The sequence below is a fragment of the Oncorhynchus tshawytscha genome, linkage group LG23 (assembly GCF_018296145.1).
Source record: "Oncorhynchus tshawytscha isolate Ot180627B linkage group LG23, Otsh_v2.0, whole genome shotgun sequence".
Taxonomy (NCBI): domain Eukaryota; kingdom Metazoa; phylum Chordata; class Actinopteri; order Salmoniformes; family Salmonidae; genus Oncorhynchus; species Oncorhynchus tshawytscha.
The window spans coordinates 9,146,635-9,170,767 of record NC_056451.1 but is presented as its reverse complement, the minus strand read 5'-3'; the positions used below and the strand labels follow the sequence as shown (position 1 = coordinate 9,170,767).

At 43.7% G+C, this 24,133-nt stretch overlaps 1 protein-coding gene across 1 annotated transcript in view; it reads right to left on the bottom strand.

Annotated features, from left to right (window-relative positions):
• Positions 1–1,328: 1,328 nt before the first annotated feature.
• The window catches only part of LOC112241572 (DNA repair protein XRCC1), a 34,630-nt gene continuing 11,825 nt past the window's right edge, over positions 1,329–24,133 (bottom strand). Inside the window, exons 6-17 of the mRNA XM_042304523.1 lie at positions 22,242–22,365; positions 21,947–22,053; positions 20,995–21,163; positions 20,605–20,860; positions 19,954–20,070; positions 10,406–10,490; positions 10,134–10,242; positions 6,553–6,592; positions 5,126–5,262; positions 4,749–4,839; positions 4,427–4,502; positions 1,329–2,418 (exon numbers count right to left, since the gene is read on the bottom strand). Coding sequence (XP_042160457.1) covers positions 2,311–2,418; positions 4,427–4,502; positions 4,749–4,839; positions 5,126–5,262; positions 6,553–6,592; positions 10,134–10,242; positions 10,406–10,490; positions 19,954–20,070; positions 20,605–20,860; positions 20,995–21,163; positions 21,947–22,053; positions 22,242–22,365 — 1,419 coding nt within the window. The 3' untranslated portion in view covers positions 1,329–2,310. The remainder of the gene's footprint in view (positions 2,419–4,426; positions 4,503–4,748; positions 4,840–5,125; positions 5,263–6,552; positions 6,593–10,133; positions 10,243–10,405; positions 10,491–19,953; positions 20,071–20,604; positions 20,861–20,994; positions 21,164–21,946; positions 22,054–22,241; positions 22,366–24,133) is intronic.

Below are 24,133 nucleotides of genomic sequence, written 5' to 3'. Positions count from 1 at the left end.
TGCTTCATCATCAATGCGTAAACGGGGATAGCAATGGATGAGGGCAGGCAGTATGAGATGGGCAGTGTTATCGAACTCACTTGAAAACGCAGTGAGAGTAAGACTCATATCTCATAATTATAAAAGATAGTTCAGTGAAGTTGGTTAGTGCCCAAGTACTGAATGAAGCCTATCCGCTCAGTTTGTTTTTCATCGTACAGACAAACACACCTTCGGCCTACGAGTAATTTATTTCTCAATGGAATCAAGGTATGAAATAATGACTTCATTTAAAAATATCTATTTTTGGGCTTACTTGGTCAATTTGCAGTGTACAAATTATTATAATTATGTAGTCCATCAGCTCTGACATCTAGTTGCCCACCCCTGCCTTAGAAGTTAAGATAAGACAGCACACTATCTGGAAAGGTTATTAAACTATCTCCAATGAAGCAGACCTTTAAGCCTCTCTGTGTCCATCAAAACCCCTTCAACTGCAGTATCTCAGTAAATGACTCACTCAAAATGATCATGACTGCCGGTTTGTTCCGTGCACAAAGCTCTCACCAATGTCCCTCACTGGGAGCATAATGTGATCTACACAGTATAGCTGAGCCCCAATTCTTCACCGTTCTTCCAAAGTGTGCACACACTTTTTTACAATGGTGTAAACTCCTTCCAGCCAATGCTTACACTCCTATGCTTTAAAAAGGGTGGAGAATCGGGACATAGCCAATGAGAAAGCAAGCTCAGAATCAGACTAAACAAAAACAGTATAGACAACACTATGAAGTGAAAAGGGCCTTACTTTGCACAATTCTAAACTCTCAGATCTACCGGTCTCTCGATTTCAAGGACATGCCAAATATGTTAAAGGAATATGAGACCATAAAATGAATAAAAGCTTTTGAAACATCTATGAATCCATCTGGGGCTCCAAATGGAATCAAGTATACACTACTAAAAGGCTTGTGAAAAATATTATAAATTGCATTTCAACTTTAACAATGTTGTGTCAGGTCAGGTAATGAATGTCTAAAACTGTATGCATTCATCTTACACCACTGACATACCCTCACCCCCACCCAAAATTAAAATGATTTCTATTCAAAATAATCATAGCATAGAATTCAAACATTTGATCATAATTTCTCTTCTCCCTCTTGCTCTTCTTCCATTACTCTAATCCCCTTGACTGGAGAGGGAAACATGGGGAGAACTGAATTAGGGGGGGATGATAGAGAATGGAGGGATGGAAACAGAATATCAATAGAAGAAAGAAGGATGGGTTCCATTCAAATCCGCTTAAATCCGTCTAGTTGATCAATAAAAACACGCAGGGTGTGCAATTCATTTAAAAATCCATTATTTTAATTGATCAAATATTTATTTTTGGGGGGGTATATCTGAAAGCAAAGCTAAGATACTGTAATAAACAAGTCAAATCTAGACGGGAAAAAGAAGGATAATGAACACACATCATATACTTCCAGAAATAACCAAGCAAAAACAGGACTTATTGGATCCTCACACTTTTGCACACAATAGTCTGTGTACAGTTCAAACAGCATACAACATGAATAAAACAAAAGTACACGTAATTGTACAGCACTACATGCTACAAATTACACTACAATCCCATGTATTTCGCCAAAGTGGACTTAATAAATAATAAGATAAGGAATACCAACCAATCCTTGAAGTCCATTTCATAATCCTACCTAGCAACAAGGACAAAGGCCTTATTTTCTAACCATATTTCGTGGTCGTTGGTATCGAGTGTCAGTGACCTTAAAAAACACCTTTATGTCAGTAAACGGCACCCTATTCCCTATGTAGTACACTACTATTGACCAGGGCACATAGGGCTCTTTAAGAGAATAGGGTGCCATTCCGGCTACACCTAGGACTCTCTATGTTGCTCCTAACACTAATACACCCTCTTCTATCAAAGCCAGTGGCTTTTCAGGACATGAGTGATAACTGAAGTTTCCACATAGACCCTGAGGTAGTGGAGGTGAAGCAGAGAAATATAGTTTTAAAAGCCCTGAAAGAGAGGCAGATGGGGGAGTTATTTTTGTGCACCGGTAATGATAAGTCTATGAAGATATGCCATCTCTGGTAAGGAAACCATTTTATCCAGCTCTCTGGATGGCCTCAGGTAAAGTTAAGGCATTTGTACCAAAATGGCACAGGCTTGGTTTTATGTACCTGAGGATCTGAGAAGAGCTAGTGTCTATGGCTTCAATGTAGACCTCTCCTACCCTTTGGACAGGTACAATACTGTTGTGTGTGTGTTTGTGTGTGTGAGCACGTTAGCAAATGCAAGTCTCAAGGGACAACAGTGTAGGGCTGATATGGCAGCATCTTCTGTCGATCGTTGATGGCAAAAATCCATGTGGGTTTGACAAAGCTTAAATTACCATTCTCCATCAGTGCCTGTGGCAGAGAGGGAGAGAGAAAGCGAGAGGAAAATATGTCAGGAGGTGGGAATCTGTTTAATAATAAAGGGCTACAGAGACTGAACCAATAGTTAAAATGGTACACCAAATAGGTCAACAACATATATACTGTATTTCAATAGCTCGTGACTTGGCAGAAGCACTTTCCATTGCAAATGAGCTGGCGTGGAACACAGATGTCTGTGTAACAGACCTACATCAAAAGGCAACTAACCACGCATGTCCAATATCAAATCAAACATCAGTGATGCACAAAAAAGGCCCTGAGGTAGATAAACAGCACATCAAAAGTATTCTTAACATAATCCATGTCCTAGAATCCGTCCTTTTGGGGATATTTTTTCTAAATATAAATAATACTTAGGCCGAACAAAGTTGAATTACTGTTTAACGGATGCCACGCCTCACTTTTCTCCACATAATAATCAGATGTGCTGTTTTTTGGCCAATATACGCAGCTCTTTGTTTATCATGCACTGTCCACTCTGCCTTGGGACTTTCCCAAGTTGATGCCCAAGAGACCAAACAGACTCAGATCACACGCTCAGATCATGTTCGAGCCTGGGATTGGACAGTGGAACACACACGCTGGCACCTGCAGGCGACGTGCAGATGTTTCATTTCTCTCTCATGCGGTCATGGCTGAAGTCAGTGCAAATTCCTACTATTTGTGTGTCCAGGTTAAACATGGGACGTCCCGCATTATAAACAAACAGACGGTTAAATTCATGGTTATTGCATCATTTTCAGATCTATTAGAAGCGATTAATAGACAAAACAACAATGTCATTTAACCAATTAACTGGTAGTAGGCCAAACGATAACACCACGAAGGAATGCGTTTGAAGTGATGACGCGCCGCCTAGAACAGCTAGCGTGTCCAGCAAAGTACATCGCCAGTGGCACGCACATGCTTGTCGTGGCAGCCAGACGAGGCAGTCGAAGGAGGATGCGGTGAGCAAAGTTACTGGGCTCGAATTGAGTCACACTTCATCTATATAGATTGATGCTTCTAATTGTTGCATGTTATATGGATGATGAAAGGATGATGAAAGGTTATACTCTATGGCTGGATTGATGTATTATTTTCCAGTGCCACATTCATTTGGCAGACCCTCTTTCTACCAGGCCTAGCCTATGAGAGGGTCTAATCGTATTTGTATGAATATTTTGTTAACGCCTGGGCTATAGAGATGCATTCAGATAATGAACTCATTATGCATCAACATTTCAATTTGATTACAATTATTTATTGTTAATCATTCCTGAATTTGGTAGGATATACAATTAAGTAGATTAATGAACTGATAATACATTCATACATTACTTTGTTTTCAATCATTTTTGAAAATGACAGAATAATGCATTCTATTATTACATCCGATGTGAATAATGTTAATGTTATATTGTGTATTAATAATAATAATAATCTGAAAATCAGTCTGAAATGGAACATTTTGCCTGTTGTTAATGTCCATATAGCCTAGGACAGAGTGGTAAAGTACTGTTATACCTTATCCACCTAATGATTATTATTATGATTATATGTTTCTTTTTTTACCCCACTCGCTCGCCTCACTTTTCTGGGGGGAAAATACGTTAAAACAGTGAATCAATTTTGTCTGGCCTCATTAGGAAAAATGTACTACTTATTTCACTTAAGATGATCACGTGATAGCTAGAGTGGCACCTCTATTTCATTCCAAGCCTTTCAAAAGGGGAAAATATCATTCTACATTTCTCTGTCTCTTTTTTGGGCGCAGACTATGAATTGTGCACTTTACATAGATGACTAGCATTCTAACTCCCTGGAGTCCTTACCTTTTAACAAAGAGATGAGACCTTTATAAGTGTGTGTGTTCCACAAATCATGTTCGTGGTGTGCGAGTGTGTGCCTGCCTGCTTGTGTATCGCACTCTCATATTTGTGTGTTTAACATCAATCAAGAGGTCTTTCGAAGGAAACAAAAGGGAGGTCACACTCACGTCTTCAAAGGAGTCGTGCCATCCCTCGCCGGTGACGACAAACTGGACCTTTTCACTCATGTAGTCCTCCACCTCCCTGAAGAGAGGGAGAGGAACAAAGAAGGAGAGCGAGAGATATGGGGAGGGGAAGAGGAGGAAGAGAGTGAGAAAGCTACACGTCTCGCCGGAGATCCCAAACACTGTTTTATAAAGGTACAATGACACACAAGCCCTCATCCGCTGATCACTTGTATTACCTCTAAAAGTACTAGTAAAGTACTACTGTTACAGGAACATCTGCCCTACTCTCATTCTGGAGTCAGTCTCTCTTTCTTCTCCCTACCCGTTGAAGGCGATGATGTACCGCAGGAGTAGGCGCCTGTCATTGTTGGGGAATTTGCCATAGAGGAAGAATCGCTTTCCAGTTAGGAAATCTAAAGGGTCGTAAGAAAATGATAGATCAGCATGAGTGCAAGACTCCCTGTAAGAGCATTACAGTAATCCTCATTGTTCATCACTGATGGGAAAAAAAGAGAAGAAATGGTGTGCAATTTGACAACTTAACGTTTGCGAGTGTCGTAAAAAGCCAGTGTGGCTTACAGAAAAGTTCTTTATTGATGTTGAATAACATGAACAATTAGCAAGAACAAACTGACACACACAGCCAGCACAGACCACACAGAGAGAGAGGCAGACAAGGTCAGACAGACAGAGACAGACCTGGTAACTCAGGGATGGGCTTGTCCTCCTCGGCCTCAGCGTCAGTGTTCTCGTCAGTCGACCCCCCAAAAGGGTCCTCCTCCTTCACTCCTTTTCTCTCCTTCTCTCCTTCCTTCTGCCGACTCGCGCTCTCCACCCTGCCGACGAGAGAGAAAAAAGCTGTTTATGAAATGGGGGTTATGAAACTACTGATTGATGCTCTGCTGGTGTCCTTGAATGAAGAGACACCACACCTGTTCATTCTGTTGTGATGCAGCACAACAAATACAACTGACAGAACCAGACATTTCAGCCCACATACAAAAACAAACACCCACGCACTCTTCAGATTACTGAAAGAGCTCAAGAGCGAGGGGAATGTTTGATGCAAGACCATTTCAGTATGGTGGAGTTTAAGACTTGTATTGATGCTCTACAACAAAAATCCTTTCCACCAACAAGCTCGGCAATTCATTTACATTCACGACGACAGCGCAATCCGACAACTAATGAATCAAAATGAGAACAGATGGAAAAATTATATATGGCGAGTTGGCAACCCCAGTAAAATAACAAATATGTGTAATAATAACCATGATGAGCAACAAGAGGATCAAGGTATCATGGACCCGGACCTTTGTGCTGTCTTGCCAACTCCGATGGTCATTGGGCAACTCCGATGGTCATTGGGCAACTCCGATGGTCATTGGGCAACTCCGATGGTCATTGGGCAACTCCGATGGTCATTGGGCAACTCCGATGGTCATTGGGCATGGTCATGGTCATTGGGCAACTCCGATGGTCATTGGGCAACTCCGATGGTCATTGGGCAACTCCGATGGTCATTGGGCAACTCCGATGGTCATTGGGCAACTCCGATGGTCATTGGGCAACTCCGATGGTCATTGGGCAACTCCGATGGTCATTGGGCAACTCCGATGGTCATTGGGCAACTCCGATGGTCATTGGGCAACTCCGATGGTCATTGGGCAACTCCGATGGTCATTGGGCAACTCCGATGGTCATTGGGCAACTCCGATGGTCATTGGTCATTGCAACTCCGATGGTCATTGGGCAACTCCGATGGTCATTGGGCAACTCCGATGGTCATTGGGCAACTCCGATGGTCATTGGGCAACTCCGATGGTCATTGGGCAACTCCGATGGTCATTGGGCATCCGATGGGCAACTCCGATGGTCATTGGGCAACTCCGGTCATTGGGCAACTCCGATGGTCATTGGGCAACTCCGATGGTCATTGGGCAACTCCGATGGTCATTGGGCAACTCCGATGGTCATTGGGCAACTCCGACAGCACAGAGATCTGAAACCAGGCTAGGGCAGAGGCACTGTCAACCCAGAGGTCCTGCAGTAGGACATGGCTTCGACCCCCGCTACAGTCAAATATGAACACTATCCCATTCGTGTTCATTGGTGATGTTAGTTACCTCTTTAGCTCATCCTCCGTGTCCATGCCAGACTCATCTTCTGTAGGAGACAGGAGAATAACAACATATTATTACATCAGAAGAACATAACCTACATCAGAAGCATTCCATCTTACTAATCTACATCGGGTCATAACTAAAGTCTATACTACGCTGTAAAAACATATGTAAGTGCTTCACCCATACCTCTCTAAGCTTTGCTCTTCCAAAATTAAAAGGCCTTGTACTTAGGCCCTAGTTAAAGGCTAGGTTCCCTTAATACTGTTCATATGTATTTTCCAACCAGTGCAGATGAAGGAGACAAGGAAAATAAGCTACTTCTAGACTATTGAGATCCACCCAGTCGCGATTCATTCTTCTTCCCCCTTTCCAGGCATGTGATGCGTTAGTAAAGACGTTCTCAGCGCACTAATGCGCCGAGACCACTTACTCCTGGCCTTGCATTACCATAGAAATTAGAATCATGCACAAGTCTCTCGGCAGCGATTGCTCTACGCAAGTGCTTCTTTCACTCTCCTTGTCCTCTCGACACGCATCCCTCTCTTCCTGTCCTTTTAAATGGCGGCGTTGTCAATCCGTCCATCCCTCCACACAATTCATTAAAGCAGTCTTTTCCCAACTTCTCTCCCTCTGTCCATGTCACCCTCTTTCATGTCCATCCTCTTCAGTCTTTGTGGGGTTAGTCTTTCTTTCTTCCTCGGCTAGCTACTAGAGCAAATGTATTAAGCCCATTGAGCGATTTCATTCACTACATGGCCATAGAAATACATTTACGGCAATAATGGCTGTCAGGAAAAGGTGATGAAACGAGTCTCTGGAAACGAGTATGTTCCTTTCTCCTATCCTTTCCAACACCATGTCAGGGTCCTTCCATTCTGACACATGTGACTCAGCTGCTATCAAAAGTGTGTAGTTGCCTGTTGTGAGAAAACTGGCAGCAATGATTTACACATAAATAAGTGGAGAGAATAATGTCCGCTACGCAAATTAGTATCTGTTCTGTTGTTCATTTCAAAAGCAGTGCAGCACAGAATATCTGAAGTGATCCTGACTGGTTTGACTACAGCCGCAATGTTTAGGATGATAAACATGTCACCCTCAGAATCCTCTATCCCGCCCATCAGTCAAAATAACTCTCTTAGCTCATCTCTCCATTTCCTCTATCCTGGTTGTCCACTTACATTTACATTTGAGTCATTTAGCAGACGCTCTTATGCAGAGCAACTTAATGTAGTGAGTTCACACATTTCCATACTTCCCCCTCCTTCCCAATCTGTTCATCCTTCCTCTCACCTCTGTCTCAGGTGTAGCAGGAATCTCTCTTAAGTAAAGACATCTTGAGACTACTCTGCTAGCGCCTCTAACAGCACTACACAACATATTGCCCTAGCTAGCAGTTGATCCTCAATGTTAGGCCCATCTCCTGTGGTAGTGTTTATTTACTATTTATTAGCTACCTTTAACGGGGAAGTCGTAGGGAGTGAAATCCAATTAAAGTTTGTCAACAACATTTGAATGAAAGAATGAGCAAATAAATTAATCGAACAAATGAATGAACTAATTAATGAACTAATATTTTAATGTCCCATATGTTGCCAATCAGAATTCCCTACGGAACAATTAAAGCATTAACCAGTTGGATTTAGGGGGCGCTATTTTAATTTTTGCATGAAAAGCGTTCCCGTTTTAAACAAGATATTTTGTCACGAAAAGATGCTCGACTATGCAAATAATTGACAGCTTTGGAAAGAAGACACTCTGACATTTCCAAAACTGCAAAGATATTGTCTGTGAGTGCCACAGAACTGATGTTACAGGCGAAACCCAGATAAAAATCCAATCAGGAAGTGCCGCATTTTTTAAAACCGCCTCAAGCCAATGACTCCTTATATGGCTGTGAATGAGCTACGAATGAGCTTGCGTTTTCCTCAAGGTGTCTACAGCATTGTGACGTCTTTTTAGGCATTTCCCTTGAAGAATGGCTGTAAGGGACCATATATGGCATGTGGTCACATGGTGTCTCCCGCAGAAAACCTTGCGTAAAATACTGAGGTAGCCATTTTTCCAATCGCTTCTTATGAGAAACCAACTGCCTCGACGGATATATTATCGAATATATTTGTTAAAAACACCTTGAGGATGGATCCTAAACAACGTTTGCCGTGTTTCTGTCGATATTATGTAGCTAATTTTGAAAAAAGTTTGGCGTTATAGTTGTAGCATTTTTCGGTCGATTTCTCAGCCAAGCATGGTGAAGAAATGGGAGCTTTTTCGCCTACAAAAATAATCTTTTTGGAAAAAAGGAACATTTGCTATCTAACTGGGAGTCTCCTGAGTGAAAGCATCCGAAGTTCTTCAAAGGTAAATGATTTAATTTGGTTGCTTTTCTTATTTTCGTGAAAATGTTGCCTGCTGCCAGCAGAGCCTAGCATAGCATTATGCCATGATAAACTTACACAAATGCTTGTCTAGCGTTGGCTGTAACGCATATTTTGAAAATCTGAGATGACAGTGTTGTTAACAAAAGGCTAAGCTTGTGTTTGAATATATTTATTTCATTTCATATGCGATTTTCATGAATAGGAAAAGCTTCTAGGGGTATTTATGTACGTTGCGTTATGCTAATGCATTTGAGGCTATGATTACGCTCCCGGATACGGGTTTGCTCGTCGCAACTGGTTAATTCATTCACGCATTAACTAATTCATTCATACATTCAACCCCAGGGAAAACCAAGAGACAGTGGTTGGGGGGGTGATGCATTTGAGATGCATTTTGATCAGTGATTCTGTCTGTCTGAACCTAGGCAGTTTGTATATGTTAGAGCTGGACAAAAATCCATCGTGATATATTTACACATTTTTTCTCTAACGATAAATAAGTGATAAATTACAGTAAAAAAAAAACATTTGGGGAGGTGCTAGATAGAGCTGGGCTAAATGGACCAAAAAATATAGAGTTATTTGCGGATGTCAAAGTTGTAAACAGAGTGCCCCATGGTGGCAGGGGAGTTATGGCATGGGCAGGCATAAGCTACGGACAACGAGCACAATTGCATTTTATTGATGGCAATGTGAAGGCTAAAAAAACGTGACGAGATCATGAGGCCCATTTTTTTAAGGCATATTTTAAAAAGTAATGTGAAATCCATAGATTAGGACCTAATGAATTTATTTAAATTGACTGATTTCCTCATACCTCATACTGTAACTCAGTAAGATCAATGAAATTGTTGCATGGTGTGTTTACATTTTTGCAGTATAGAACAGTAGTTCAGTAGTATAGAACAGTAGTTCCTTTGAAAACAACTTTTTCCGCATTAGCATTTTGAGCAATATGCTTGTGCTTCTCAGAATTCATCTCTCGCTCCTCCGTGCGCACAGTGGGGAGAGGGAGTGAGAGTCAGCTGCTGACAGCGAAACAAGGACAGGCAGATACTTTTATAACAGGAATCAAGATAATACATAGGGTATTACTGTTGACCAAATTATTTTAGAACAATCTACAGGAACACTGTGTAGCAAAATCAGTCATTTTAGGTTTATCTTCCCAGCTCCAATGGAGGTGTGTATAATGGAAACCTGGTTCATCTGCGTCTGTGGAGCCACCATACAGATCTTCCTCCTCTTTCTTGATGGGGGTCTTTCTGGGAGTGGGTTGCCTTTCTTCTTCTCTCCTCTTTTGTGGAGTCTGCCAACGACGGAGAGGGCAGTACCGGGGTGGGAATAAAACAAATGCAATCATGTAAATCAGAACAATTAGTTACTTGAAGCAGAATTGTGTTTTTTTTCTTTCTTAGGTCATCATGTCATGTCATACTGCTAGGCCGTGGAACGGTTTAAGAAGCCCTTACCCTTCTCTCTTTTTCCTCCTCACTCTCTTCATCCTCCTCTACGTCGCTCCCCTCCGAGCTGGACGCTGCTCCGTGCATCAGGTACCTGGCAGTAAGAGAGGAATGCGGGAAAGAAGAGAAAGATCGCATTAAATAAAGAAATACAAAAAAAAAGGGGTGAAGGGAAAAGAAGCAAAACATCTGACTGGATAAACAACAAGATTCCTACTAGATGGGCAGCAAAGGGATGATCACACTGGCTGGAATTCTGCGCAAAAGTTCCAATGTTGGGCGCAAAAAAGTTCCAGATGGACACAAAGGCTAGCCAGACACAGAACAGTAACAGAGTGCGCACACACACACACACACACACACACACACACGTCTCACACACAGTACCATAAATCAGCACCATGGACAGGGACAGCACAGTCAATACATCCACATACTTCCCTCTTCCTGTTAAGTGGATTTGTTTGACACTTGGGGGTGGTTCTGTCACCTACAATTATGTATTTGCAGAATGTACATTTAACTGTGTGATATGGACAAAAATAAATTAACTGATGCGATACCGATAAATAGATTGATAAGTTTATAACATTAATGTGCACCAGTTTTTTGTATTACCCTTTAACTTCTTGGATATAGGGGGCGCTCTTTTAATTTATGGATAAAAAAAACGTTCCCATTTTAAACAAGATATTTTGTCACGAAAAGATGCTCGACTATGCAAGTAATTGACAGCTTTGGAAAGAAAACACTCTGACGTTTCCAAAACTGCAAAGATATTATCTGTGAGTGCCACAGAACTGATGCTACAGGCGAAACCAAGATGAAGCTTCAAACAGGAAATGAGCAACATTTTTGAGGCGATGTTTTCCATTGTCTCCTTATATGGCTGTGAATGCGCCCTGAGCGAGCCTACACATTCTGCCGTTTCCCCAAGGTGTCTGCAGCATTGTGACGTGTTTGTAGGCATATCATTGGAAGATTGGCCATAAGAGACTACATTTACCAGGTGTCCGCCCGGTGTCCTTTGTCGAAATTGGTGCGTAATCTTCAGCTGCACGCTTTCAGCCATGTGATTCAGAGGAGAGAGGAGACTTCCACGAACGATATATCATCGAAGAGATATGTGAAAAACACCTTGAGGATTGATTCTAAACAACGTTTACCATGTTTCAGTCGATATTATGGAGTTAATTTGGAAAAGAGTTCGGCGTTTTGATGACTGAATTTTCGTTTTTTTTTGGTAGCCAAACGTGACGAACCAAAAGGAGCGATTTCTCCTACACAAAGAATCTTTCAGGAAAAACTGAACATTTGCTATCTAACTGAGAGTCTCCTCATTGAAAACATCCGAAGTTCTTCAAAGGTAAATGATTTTATTTGAATGCTTTTCTTGTTTTTGTGAAAATGTTGCCCGCTGAATGCTAACGCTAAATGCTACGCTAGCTATCAATACTGTTACACAAATGCTTGTTTTGCTATGGTTGAAAAGCATATTTTGAAAATCTGAGATGACAGTGTTGTTAACAGAAGGCTAAGCTTGAGAGCTAATATATTTATTTCATTTAATTTGCGATTTTCATGAATAGTTAACGTTGTGTTATGCTAATGAGCTGCGGGGATAATTACGCTCCTGGATACAGGTTTTTTTTGTAGCTAAACGTGATGAACAAAACGGAGCGATTTGTCCTAAACAAATAATATTTTTGGAAAAACTGAACATTTGCTATCTAACTGAGTCTCCTCATTGAAAACATCTGAAGTTCTTCAAAGGTAAATGATTTTATTTGAATGCTTTTCTTGTTTTTGTGAAAATGTTGCCCGCTGAATGCTAACGCTAAATGCTACGCTAGCTATCAATACTGTTACACAAATGCTTGTTTTGCTATGGTTGAAAAGCATATTTTGAAAATCTGAGATGACAGTGTTGTTAACAAAATGCTAAGCTTGAGAGCTAGCATATTTATTTCATTTCATTTGCGATTTTCATGAATAGTTAACGTTGCGTTATGGTAATGAGCTTGAGGCTGTATTCACGATCCCGGATGGCTCAAGAGGTTAAACTACTACTACTAGTTTGATGGTTGTAGCATCATGTGTCCCATTAACAATCACACATATTAACAAAACGTATTACATTTCAAACTTCACATCTCTCTAGTATAGGATACTTATCGTTATGAACGATATCAGCAAAATGCCTGCGATAAGTGATCGCTATGGTCGGTGTCGATCATTTTCGGTTTACCGTTCCAGCTCTAATGTAAAATATACATTTGACACTACTGTAAATGTAATTGTACATGTCGTTTTGCAAACGTTAGAAGTGCTACTACGCAAACAGGACGGAAACACAAACATTTATGCACTACCTTGAATTCGATGAGCTATGTTCCGTGAGGAATTCAAAGGCGGTCGAACTAAGTAAGTGTGTGGACGTTACGTTATTTTACTGGGCCTACATCTACCTCCGTACCATCAATAGAATGTGACATACTGTCTACTGCAGTATCAACGTCCTTTACTGACAAGACAAATGCCCTTGTTGGAATGGAACCAGGCCATTCACAACAGTAAATGGGTTTTGAGACACCTATCAAGGGGCCGGTGTGTCCGTGCCCTCCGAGCCACCCCACAGAAAGGGACTGAGAGGGTCCTATGACGGGCGAGCCTGGTGGCAGTGCCCTCTGAGCCACCCCACAGAGAGGGACTGAGAGGGTCCTATGACGGGCGAGCCTGGTGGCAGTGCCCTCTGAGCCACCCCACAGAGAGGGACTGAGAGGGTCCTATGACGGGCGAGCCTGGTGGCAGTGCCTTCTGAGCCACCCCACAGAGAGGGACTGAGAGGGTCCTATGACGGGCGAGCCTGGTGGCAGTGCCCTTGAGGAAAGTCCTTAACCTGGTCCACTCAGGCACGACTGAACGGCTACGTGCACTATGAAAAAGTTAAATGGCTTAAATTGCATTAGATTAGGCTGTCCGTGAAGCGAATACATGACAGAATAAAACAATACGTCTGGATGAGGAGAAAGAGGTGCGGCGGAAAAGCGTCTGGCTGTGGCACCCAGGTGAAACGAAGCTTCAGCCTTGACAGCGACAGTGCTAACCCTCTCACACACACACGCCACTTCATTCTCAATCAAAGATGCATTACCTTTTCCACACACACACTCTCCAGCCCCTCAAGTCACCAAGACGACCGCTAAGATGAAATACGGCTATCAAGGGTCATCACTACTCACACTGTTATCGCTCTATTCTGTGCATCGATTCCTCATATCCTACAGCACGGTTTAGATTGGAAAATGAAAAAGTAGAGGGTTTCCTAATGTAGTGTAGCAGGTGCACACACACACACAGGACTGGCTATATGCTTAGCTTACAGAGACGGGGTCTGAGACTCTCTAAGCTTCTCAATCCTCTTAGGACACTTCACTTGATTGTTGATGAAATCCGAGCAAGGGTAGCATTCCAGAGGGACATCAGAGACTGTAACGTTCTCTGCTTCACGGAAACATGGCTAACTGGAGAGACGCAATCCGTAGCGGTGCAGCCAGCGGGTTTCTCCACGCATCGCGCCGACAGAAACAAACATCTTTCTGGTAAGAAGAGGGGCGGGGGCGTATGTCTTATGGCCAACGTGACATGGTGTGATGAAAGAAACATACAGGAACTCAAATCCTTCTGTTCACCTGATTTAGAATTCCTCACAATCAAATGTAGACCGCATTATCTACCAAGAGAATTCTCTTCGATTATAATCACAGCCGTATATATCCCCCAAGCAGACACATCGATGGCTCTGAACGAACTTTATTTAACTCTCTGCAAACTGGAAACGATTTATCCGGAGGCTGCATTCATTGTAGCTGGGGATTTTAACAAGGCTAATCTGAAAACAAGACTCCTAAATTTTATCAGCATATCGATTGCGCAACCAGGGGTGGAAAGACCCTGGATCATTGTTACTCTAACTTCCGCGACGCATATAAGGCCCTGCCCCGCCCCCTTTTGGAAAAGCTGACCACGACTCCATTTTGTTGATCCCTGCCTACAGACAGAAACTAAAACAAGAAGCTCCCACGCTGAGGTCTGTCCAACGCTGGTCCGACCAAGCTGACTCCACACTCCAAGACTGCTTCCATCACGTGGACTGGGAGATGTTTCGTATTGCGTCAGACAACAACATTGACGAATACGCTGATACGGTGTGCGAGTTCATTAGAACGTGCGTTGAAGATGTCGTTCCCATAGCAACGATTAAAACATTCCCTAACCAGAAACCGTGGATTGATGGCAGCATTCGTGTGAAACTGAAGGCACGAACCACTGCTTTTAATCAGGGCAAGGTGTCTGGTAACATGGCTGAATACAAACAGTGCAGCTATTCCCTCCGCAAGGCTATCAAACAAGCTAAGCGCCAGTACAGAGACAAAGTAGAATCTCAATTCAACGGCTCAGACACAAGAGGTATGTGGCAGGGTCTACAGTCAATCACGGACTACAGGAAGAAACCCAGCCCAGTCACGGACCAGGATGTCTTGCTCCCAGGCAGACTAAATAACTTTTTGCCCGCTTTGAGGACAATACAGTGCCACTGACACGGCCTGCAACGGAAACATGCGGTCTCTCCTTCACTGCAGCCGAAGTGAGTAAGACATTTAAACGTGTTAACCCTCGCAAGGCTGCAGGCCCAGACGGCATCCCCAGCCGCGCCCTCAGAGCATGCGCAGACCAGCTGGCCGGTGTGTTTACGGACATATTCAATCAATCCCTATACCAGTCTGCTGTTCCCACATGCTTCAAGAGGGCCACCATTGTTCCTGTTCCCAAGAAAGCTAAGGTAACTGAGCTAAACGACTACCGCCCGTAGCACTCACATCCGTCATCATGAAGTGCTTTGAGAGACTAGTCAAGGACCATATCACCTCCACCCTACCTGACACCCTTGACCCACTCCAATTTGCTTACCGCCCAAATAGGTCCACAGACGATGCAATCTCAACCACACTGCACACTGCCCTAACCCATCTGGACAAGAGGAATACCTATGTGAGAATGCTGTTCATCGACTACAGCTCGGCATTCAACACCATAGTACCCTCCAAGCTCGTCATCAAGCTCGAGACCCTGGGTCTCGACCCCGCCCTGTGCAACTGGGTACTGGACTTCCTGACGGGCCGCCCCCAGGTGGTGAGGGTAGGCAACAACATCTCCTCCCCGCTGATCCTCAACACTGGGGCCCCACAAGGGTGCGTTCTGAGCCCTCTCCTGTACTCCCTGTTCACCCACGACTGCGTGGCCATGCACGCCTCCAACTCAATCATCAAGTTTGCGGACGACACAACAGTGGTAGGCTTGATTACCAACAACGACGAGACGGCCTACAGGGAGGAGGTGAGGGCCCTCGGAGTGTGGTGTCAGGAAAATAACCTCACACTCAACGTCAACAAAACTAAGGAGATGATTGTGGACTTCAGGAAACAGCAGAGGGAACACCCCCATCCACATCGATGGAACAGTAGTGGAGAGGGTACAAGTTTTAAGTTCCTCGGCATACACATCACAGACAAACTGAATTGGTCCACTCACACAGACAGCATCGTGAGGAAGGCGCAGCAGCGCCTCTTCAACCTCAGGAGGCTGAAGAAATTCGGCTTGTCACCAAAAGCACTCACAAACTTCTACAGATGCACAATCGAGAGCATCCTGGCGGGCTGTATCACCGCCTGGTATGGCAACTGCACCGCCCTCAACCGTAAGGCTCTCCAGAGGGTAGTGAGGTCTGCACAACGCATCACCGGGGCAAACTACCTGCCCTCCAGGACACCTACACCACCCGATGCTACAGGAAGGCCATAAAGATCATCAAGGACATCAACCACCCGAGCCACTGCCTGTTCACCCCGCTGCCATCCAGAAGGCGAGGTCAGTACAGGTGCATCAAAGCTGGGACCGAGAGACTGAAAAACAGCTTCTATCTCAAGGCCATCAGACTGTTAAACAGCCACCACTAACATTGAGTGGCTACTGCCAACACACTGTCAATGACACTGACTCTACTCCAGCCACTTTAATCATGGGAATCGATGGGAAATGATGTAAATATATCACTAGCCACTTTAAACAATGCTACCTTATATAATGTTACTTACCCTACATTGTTCATCTCATATGCATACGTTGATACTGTACTCTATATCATCGACTGCATCCTTATGTAATACATGTATCACTAGCCACTTTAACTATGCCACTTGGTTTACATACTTATCTCATATGTATATACTGTACTCGATATCATCTACTGTATCTTGCCTATGCTGCTCTGTACCATCACTCATTCATATATCCTTATGTACATATTCTTTATCCCCTTACACTGTGTATGACAGTAGTTTTTTTTGGAATTGTTAGTTAGATTACTTGCTCGTTATTACTGCATTGTCGGAACTAGAAGCACAAGCATTTCCTCGCATTAACATCTGCTAACCATGTGTATGTGACAAATAAAATTTGATTTGATTTGATTTGATTTTGACTTCATATGCAGTATGGCGAATTACCTAAAGAAATGTTTTGAATTGAGTTAAGGAATAGAATTCTCAAAGCTCTACCAGAGGGTAGGTCCTAAAGGAAAACGTATCCTGCCTCTATGGAGAGCAGTGCGCAAGAGTGATTTGTTTCCCTCTGCACTCAGAGGTCCCTGAAAGGCCACGTATTTCATCTGAATTGTGTGGGAAAATTAATATCAGTCTCGACTTCAGGGCCAAAAAAGAATGAATTACTTCTACAATACATCAGATTGAACAATATATCGGATTGTTCATTCGGGTAAGTTACGAGCCAAGGGCAGTCTAAATATCAAACAATAAAACTAGCAAAATAATAGAGGACTAGCATTGTGGTTTTGAATAGGTAGCCACTGTGTTCCCTAGGCTACTGCATTCAAATGCACCTTTATTGGCGCCGTAACAATGACGACAGCACTGTGACCCGTTCATGCTCAATACGATCAGAATTGCTTCAATATTTTCTTATTTATTTAACTAGGCAAGTCAGTTAAGAACAAATTCTCATTTACAATGACGGCCTACCAAAAGGCCTCCTGGGGGGGACAGGGAATTATGCACAATCTGAGGGGAGGAATAAAGTTGTATTGGATCAGTTAAATTTGTCCTTTCATATGAAAATTCCAATTATGAAAAGGTCAAGGGCTTTATTGGAGGAAAATGGTTATTTGCACAACACCAGTTCTTCATCACGATTTGTTGTCTCAGGTAATAAATTGTAAAGAGAAAAAAAACTATTTAGGGAATAGAGTGCAATTTGCGACGCAACCTAGGTCTGTAATATCTAAAAGGGAATCTAAAAAGGTTTCCGAGGCACTTCAGATGTTACAGATAGACGGAACCTTCAATAATCTACACTAACGCAAAGTTTCCCTTATTTATTCCCCATTCATTCCATTGTGTTGCCGGTTTATCTTGATGCCACTTGAGGGAAGCGTGCGCCCCTCCTCTCCTCTTCTCTGTTCCTCCTTTCATTTTGAAATGTTCTCTAAAGGACAAAAGGCCCAAAACATTTAGATGCATAGCAGTGTTCGTCTGGTTTGAGTTGGCCTGTGTGTTTGTGTACGAGTGTGCGACGTCTCTCTCTGTGTGTGTGTGTGTGTGTGTAGGTGTGTGTATGAGCACTAGTGTTCTTCAAAGGAAGTGGACCCTTCAATTACCCATAGCAGATGCAGCTTTTAAATAAGGAATAAATCATTAGAGCTCCGCACTCCAAACAAGAGCTGCACAATAGAGACGAGATGGCTTGGATGGATGGATGGATGAGGAACGAGAGTGAGGATAGACGAGAAGGAGAGAGGGATTCTCTATACAAAAAGGACAGTGGTTGAGGGAGATGGAGAGCAGTCTACAGCAGAAGGGGGTCAGTAAACACAGCCAAATAACGGCGGTAGTGGGTGTGTGTGCGTCCCAATGTAGAATTACGATGCCAACGCAGAGAAAAATACACACAATTAGCGTGTTAATACCTCAACAGTGTTAATTGGACTTATTTCCGCAACACCCCTTACAATAGTACTTTATCATTTCGCACACCGCTTTCAAATTAGATGAGCGGATATTCATTTGTTTCTGAGGGCCAATTACACAGACATGATGCCAATACTGACTAAAGAAAATGAGCGCATTGTACAGGAGTAGGGAAATGTGTAGAAAAACATAGGAGGTGACTGATGCAGGCAGCAATCACTGAGACCTGACCTAGCCTAGAAAGTACCAGACCTGCATTCAAATACATGCATATTTTCACTGAACAAAAATATAAACGCAACATGTAAAGTGTTGGTCCCATGTTTCATGAGCTGAAATAAAAGATCCCCAAAAATGTTCAGACCCACAAAAAGCTTGTCTCTCAAATGTTGTGCACAAATTTGTTTATATCCCTGTTAATGAGCATTTCTCCTTTGCCAAGGTAATCCATTCCACCGGGCAGGTGTGGTATATTAAGAAGCTGATTAAACAGCATGATCATTACACAGGTGCACCAGTTTTGTCACACAACTACGCCAGCGCAGGACGTCCACATATGGCATCTTCACCTGCGAGATTGTCTGAGGGGGGGTGCTGAGTTGTATTTATGTCTGTAATTAAGCACTTTTTGGGGATAAACTCATTCTGATTGGCTGGGCCTGGCTCCCAAGTGGGTGGGCCTAAGTCTGCCCAGGCACATCCATGGCTGCACCCCTGTCCAGTCGTGAAATCCATAGATTAGGGCCTAATGAATTTATTTTAATTGACAGATTTCCTTATATGAACTGTAACGCAGTAAAAGTATTTAAATTGTTGCATGTTTCGCTTATAAGTATTTTAAAATACACTTTTCTGTGTATTTGAGTAGTTTGAAATACACAGCCCAAAACAACAACTTTAAATATAAGTAGTTGTAAATGCATGTCAATACTTTTCAAAATTTTACTTGTATTTAAAAAAAACATTTTTTTGTCTAAACACATCGTTCAAAACGTATTTGAAATTAGGTCTTATTGATCTACAAATAGTATTTGAAACCAGGTCTCGAAACTACCCGTGGAAGCAGTGATTTCACCTCAGGCGACAGGCGATAGGTGCTTATAAACACCATTAACTGCCAACTTCACTTAATTCACTGAATTCAAAGAAGCTTTCTGATAGAGAATGGGTGGCAATGAGTCAAAGGACCCATTTATTTGAAGCAGACTTAACAACACAGTCTAACTTCCTCCCCTCTCTCTCTGCCACCCTCCCCCTCGTTCCGCCACCCACAGTCTCCCCCTCGTTCTGCCACCCACAGTCTCCCCCTCGTTCTGCCACCCACAGTCTCCCCCTCGTTCTGCCACCCCCAGTCTCCCCCTCCCTCCCCCTCGTTCTGCCTCCCACAGCCTTCCCCCCCTCGTTCTGCATCCCACAGCCCCCCCCCGTTCTGCCTCCCACAGCCTTCCCCCCTCGTTCTGCATCCCACAGCCCCCCTCGTTCTGCCTCCCACAGCCTCCCCCTCCCTCCCATTACCGTTTGAAGGAGATCTTCTGCTTCCTCTTGTGACAGTCCAGCACCCACTCCTTCCGGACGATGACGCCCCCTGCTGACTTCACCTGGCTGTACTTGGGGGTGTTGGAGAAGGCACAGCTGGATAAAGCAGATGATAAACCCTTGGTTAGCACGGCTGCGTCCCAGATGGCATTCTATATCGTGCACTACTTTCGACCAGGGTCGAACGTGACCATGGCTACATCCAAAATATGGCACACTATTCCCTGTATAGTGCAATAAATAGGGTGCCATATGGGATCCAGGCACAGGAAGGAAGCCAGGGACAGCCCACTGCTACTATGGCAGAGTGTGATTAGGGTGATATGGTCTGCTTTGCATGCTGTTATCGTGATACTCCTCTAGTTACACTAGTCTTGGTTGTATATGAGATGGAGAATATACTTGATAATATTACTCCTACAAACATTACTACCACTATAATACTAGCCCCATTGTTGGTTGTACTCCACACAATTCTTTTTGACCTGTTTCCAATATGTTCTTACCTCACTCTATTACCATTTTCATGCATCTTTAAATTACCAATAAGATTTCAGATTACAATGAGAACCCAATTTAAGAGTACTTCCCAAACTACTACCTCCCAGTATCTCCATCTCATCCACTCACATGAGGTGTGTGGCGTCAGGGGTCCAGTCAGAGCGGTACTTGGCCCCCATGGCCAGGGCCTTGTCCCTCAGGTCCCCCCGAAAGGGGTTCTGGAAGCCACTCAGCACAAACACCACCCCCTCCATGATCTTGTTGAGGGGAACGGTGGCCTCGGAGGAGCTGGACTGGGCTTTGGAGGGTTTGTCTCTGGGCTTGGCTTGTGGTTTGGACAGGCTCTCCTTCTTCTTGGTGTCTGGGGTTTTCTGGGCAGGGGAGACTGGGGTGAAAAGAGTGACAGAGATGAGGAGAGGGGAAAATAAGAATATATAACTATCAGGGTATTTGCATCGATTTATTAATCTTACTTACTATTCACACAAGCATAGGTGAAAAATGTGTAGAGTAAGTCACCTTTGGCAGCGATGGGGCTGGGAGTACTGGCTGTGCTGGGTTTGGCCTTGGGTTTGGGGGTGGTAGTGCCCCGTTCAGGAGAGCCCATAGGGCTGGGTTTCTTTGAGGGGGGCGGAGCGAGGGCAGTCTGGCGCTCTTTAGTGAACTCAAACTTCCTCTTCACTGCTGCCTAGGAAAAAGGAGAGAGGATGGATAAAGCAATTTGTCCTTACGGTAAAACCATGAGAGAAATATGTACTCAAAGAGCAAGCAGTTGAGAACACTCACTTTTCAATTAAGAAAACAAGAAATTTAGAATGAAAACTGCTTATAATTTCTATAAGTGGGATAACTGACAGAAATTAGCAGAGAAAACAAACAAGCAAACAAATCGCAGGTCCTAATTATGTTTACACTTATGTAAATGAATGTGTAAGTGAGTAATATCACCTCTCACTTGAAAGAATGTTCCATCTCTGAGCCTCTGGAAAAATGTACCACAAGCAAACATATGCCTCCATACTGTCATCTCTTTTCACTATCGATGATTTACAATGTTTACATTAAATCTATACTACATTAGCTACGAGGGCGCAGTCTACCGAACACAGCTGCAGGGCTAAAAAACAATCACCTTGTACCTCTTTTTAAAGAAATCAATATGGTGTCTGCCTCTCAAATGGCACCCTATTCCCTATATTGTGCACTACTTTTGACCAAGGCCCATAAGGCACTTGGCAAAACTAGTGCACTATATAGGAATAGAATAAGGTGCCATTTGGGACATTACTAGTATCATAGCCTGCAGATTCAGGTCAGTCCGCACTAGCATGGAAGGATTTAATGAATGATTCACCATCAGTTCTGGTCTTAGAGAAGCCAATGATGCATCACTATGGGCTCTGATCAAAAGTAGTGCACTATATAGGGATTACGGTGCCATTTGGGATGCAGACCAAGCCTTGGTCCTTACCTGTGGTGGGGGAGAGTTGGAGGACGGTGGGGCTGAGGAGTGGCCAGACCCTGATCCAGACTGCAGGGCGGCAGCTGCATAGCTGAGCTTCTCAGTCTGTGGCGAAACTGTGGGGGGAGAGGAGGTGACGAGACAGAGAGAGAAGTTGGTAAATATTGTTTCACATTTCTCACCCCACCAGCAGACCCTATGGTGCTTTTCGCTCACTCAATCACATCACATCAATGCGCACTAATAAACATGCAATCTGAAATTAGCTGTAACTAGGCCTTTAGCTTGAGTACAGTAGTAGTACCCTTGAGCGCTGGGCTGGCTTTGGAGGTGCTCTCTCTGTTGAAGAAGAGGCTGCCTGGCTGTAGACTGGGGCAAGCCGAGGGGGACTCATCCTTCACCCGGAACTGGCCCAGCTTGGTCAACTTCTGTCAGGGGGCAAGAAAGACAGTGTTGTGAGAGAGTCTGACCAGTCAGTCATGTTAGGAAAGCACAGGACAGTGCACATAAATATAATTTTTGATGGTATAAATTCCAGGTCACTCAAAATCAAAGAAAGTTTAGAAAAAAAGTTGTCTACTCTCTAGACAAGTCCACAGCCTAGCCCATCTGCTGAGTGGATCCAGCTTTATGCATAAATCCCAAATGAATGGGAAAGACAAGCACCATCTAATAAAGAAATAAAACAGTGCCCATTAATTTGAGGTTGAAGCATATTGCTGGATCTGCGCAACAGATGGTGGCATATGGACTTATAGTGCAATCAGACTTTAATCTAATCAGACCTTAAAATCAGCCTTAATCTAAAATTGATTTTTTGAATTGTTTTCCTCAATCTATACACAATACCTCATAATGACAAAGCGAAAAACAGATTTTTGGAATTTTTTGCAGACATATTAAAAATAAAAAACAGAAATACCTTATTTACATAAGTATTCAGACCCTTTGCTATGAGACTTGAAATTGAGCTCAGGTGCATCCTGTTTCCATTGTGATCATCCTTGAGATTTTTCTACAACTTTCAGTCCAACTGCGGTAAATTCAATTGATTGGACATGATTTGGTAAGGCACGCACCTAGTCTATATAGGTGTGTGCATGTCAGAGCAAAAACCGAGCCATGAGGTCAAAGGAATTGCCCGTAGAGCTCCGAGACAGGATTGTGTCAGAATTGTGTCTGCAGCATTAAAGGTCCCCAAGAAAACAGTGGCCTCCATCATTCTTAAACAAAAAGAGTTTGGAACCACCAAGACTTTTCCTGGGCTGGCTGCAGGGCCAAACTGATCATTCGGGGGAGAAGGGCCTTGGTCAGGGAGATGACCAAGAACCCGATGTTCACTCTGACCGAGCTCCAGATTTCCTCTGTGGAGATGGGAGAACCTTCCAGATGGACAACCATCTCTTCAGCACTCCACCAATCAGGCCTTTATGGTAGAGCGTCCAGACAGAAGCCACTCCTCAGTAAAAGGCACAACAGCCTGCTTGGAGTTCAATTTAAAAAAGAGACACCGAAAGGACTCAAAAACCATGAGAAACAAGATTCCCTCGTCTGATGAAACCAAGATTGAACTCTTTGGCCTAAATGCCAAGCATCACATCTGGAGGAAACCTGGTCCCATCCCTACAGTGAAGCATAGTGAACAGGTCCCAGACGTGCTCAATGGGATTGAGATCCGGGCTCTTCGCTGGCCATGGCAGAACACTGACATTCCTGTCTTGCAGGAAATCACGCACAGAACAAGCAGTATGGCTGGTGGCATTGTCATGCTGGAGGGTCATGTCAGGATGAGCCTGCAGGAAGGGTACCACATGAGGGAGGAGGATGTCTTCCCTGTAACGCACAGCGTTGAGATTGCCTGCAATGACAACAAGCTCAGTCCGATGATGCTGTGACACACTGCCCCAGACCATGACGGACACTCCACCTCCAAATCGATCCCGCTCCAGAGTACAGGCCTTGGTGTAACACTCATTCCTTCGACGATAAAAGTGTATCCGACCATCACCCCTGGTGAGACAAAACTGAGACTCGTCAGTGAAGAGCACTTTTTGCCAGTCCTGTCTGGTCCAGCGACGGTGGGTTTGTGCCCACAGGCAACGTTGTTGCCGGTGATGTCTGGTGAGGACCTGCCTTACAACAAACCTAATAGACCTCAGTCCAGCCTCTCTTAGCCTATTGTGGACAGTCTGAGCA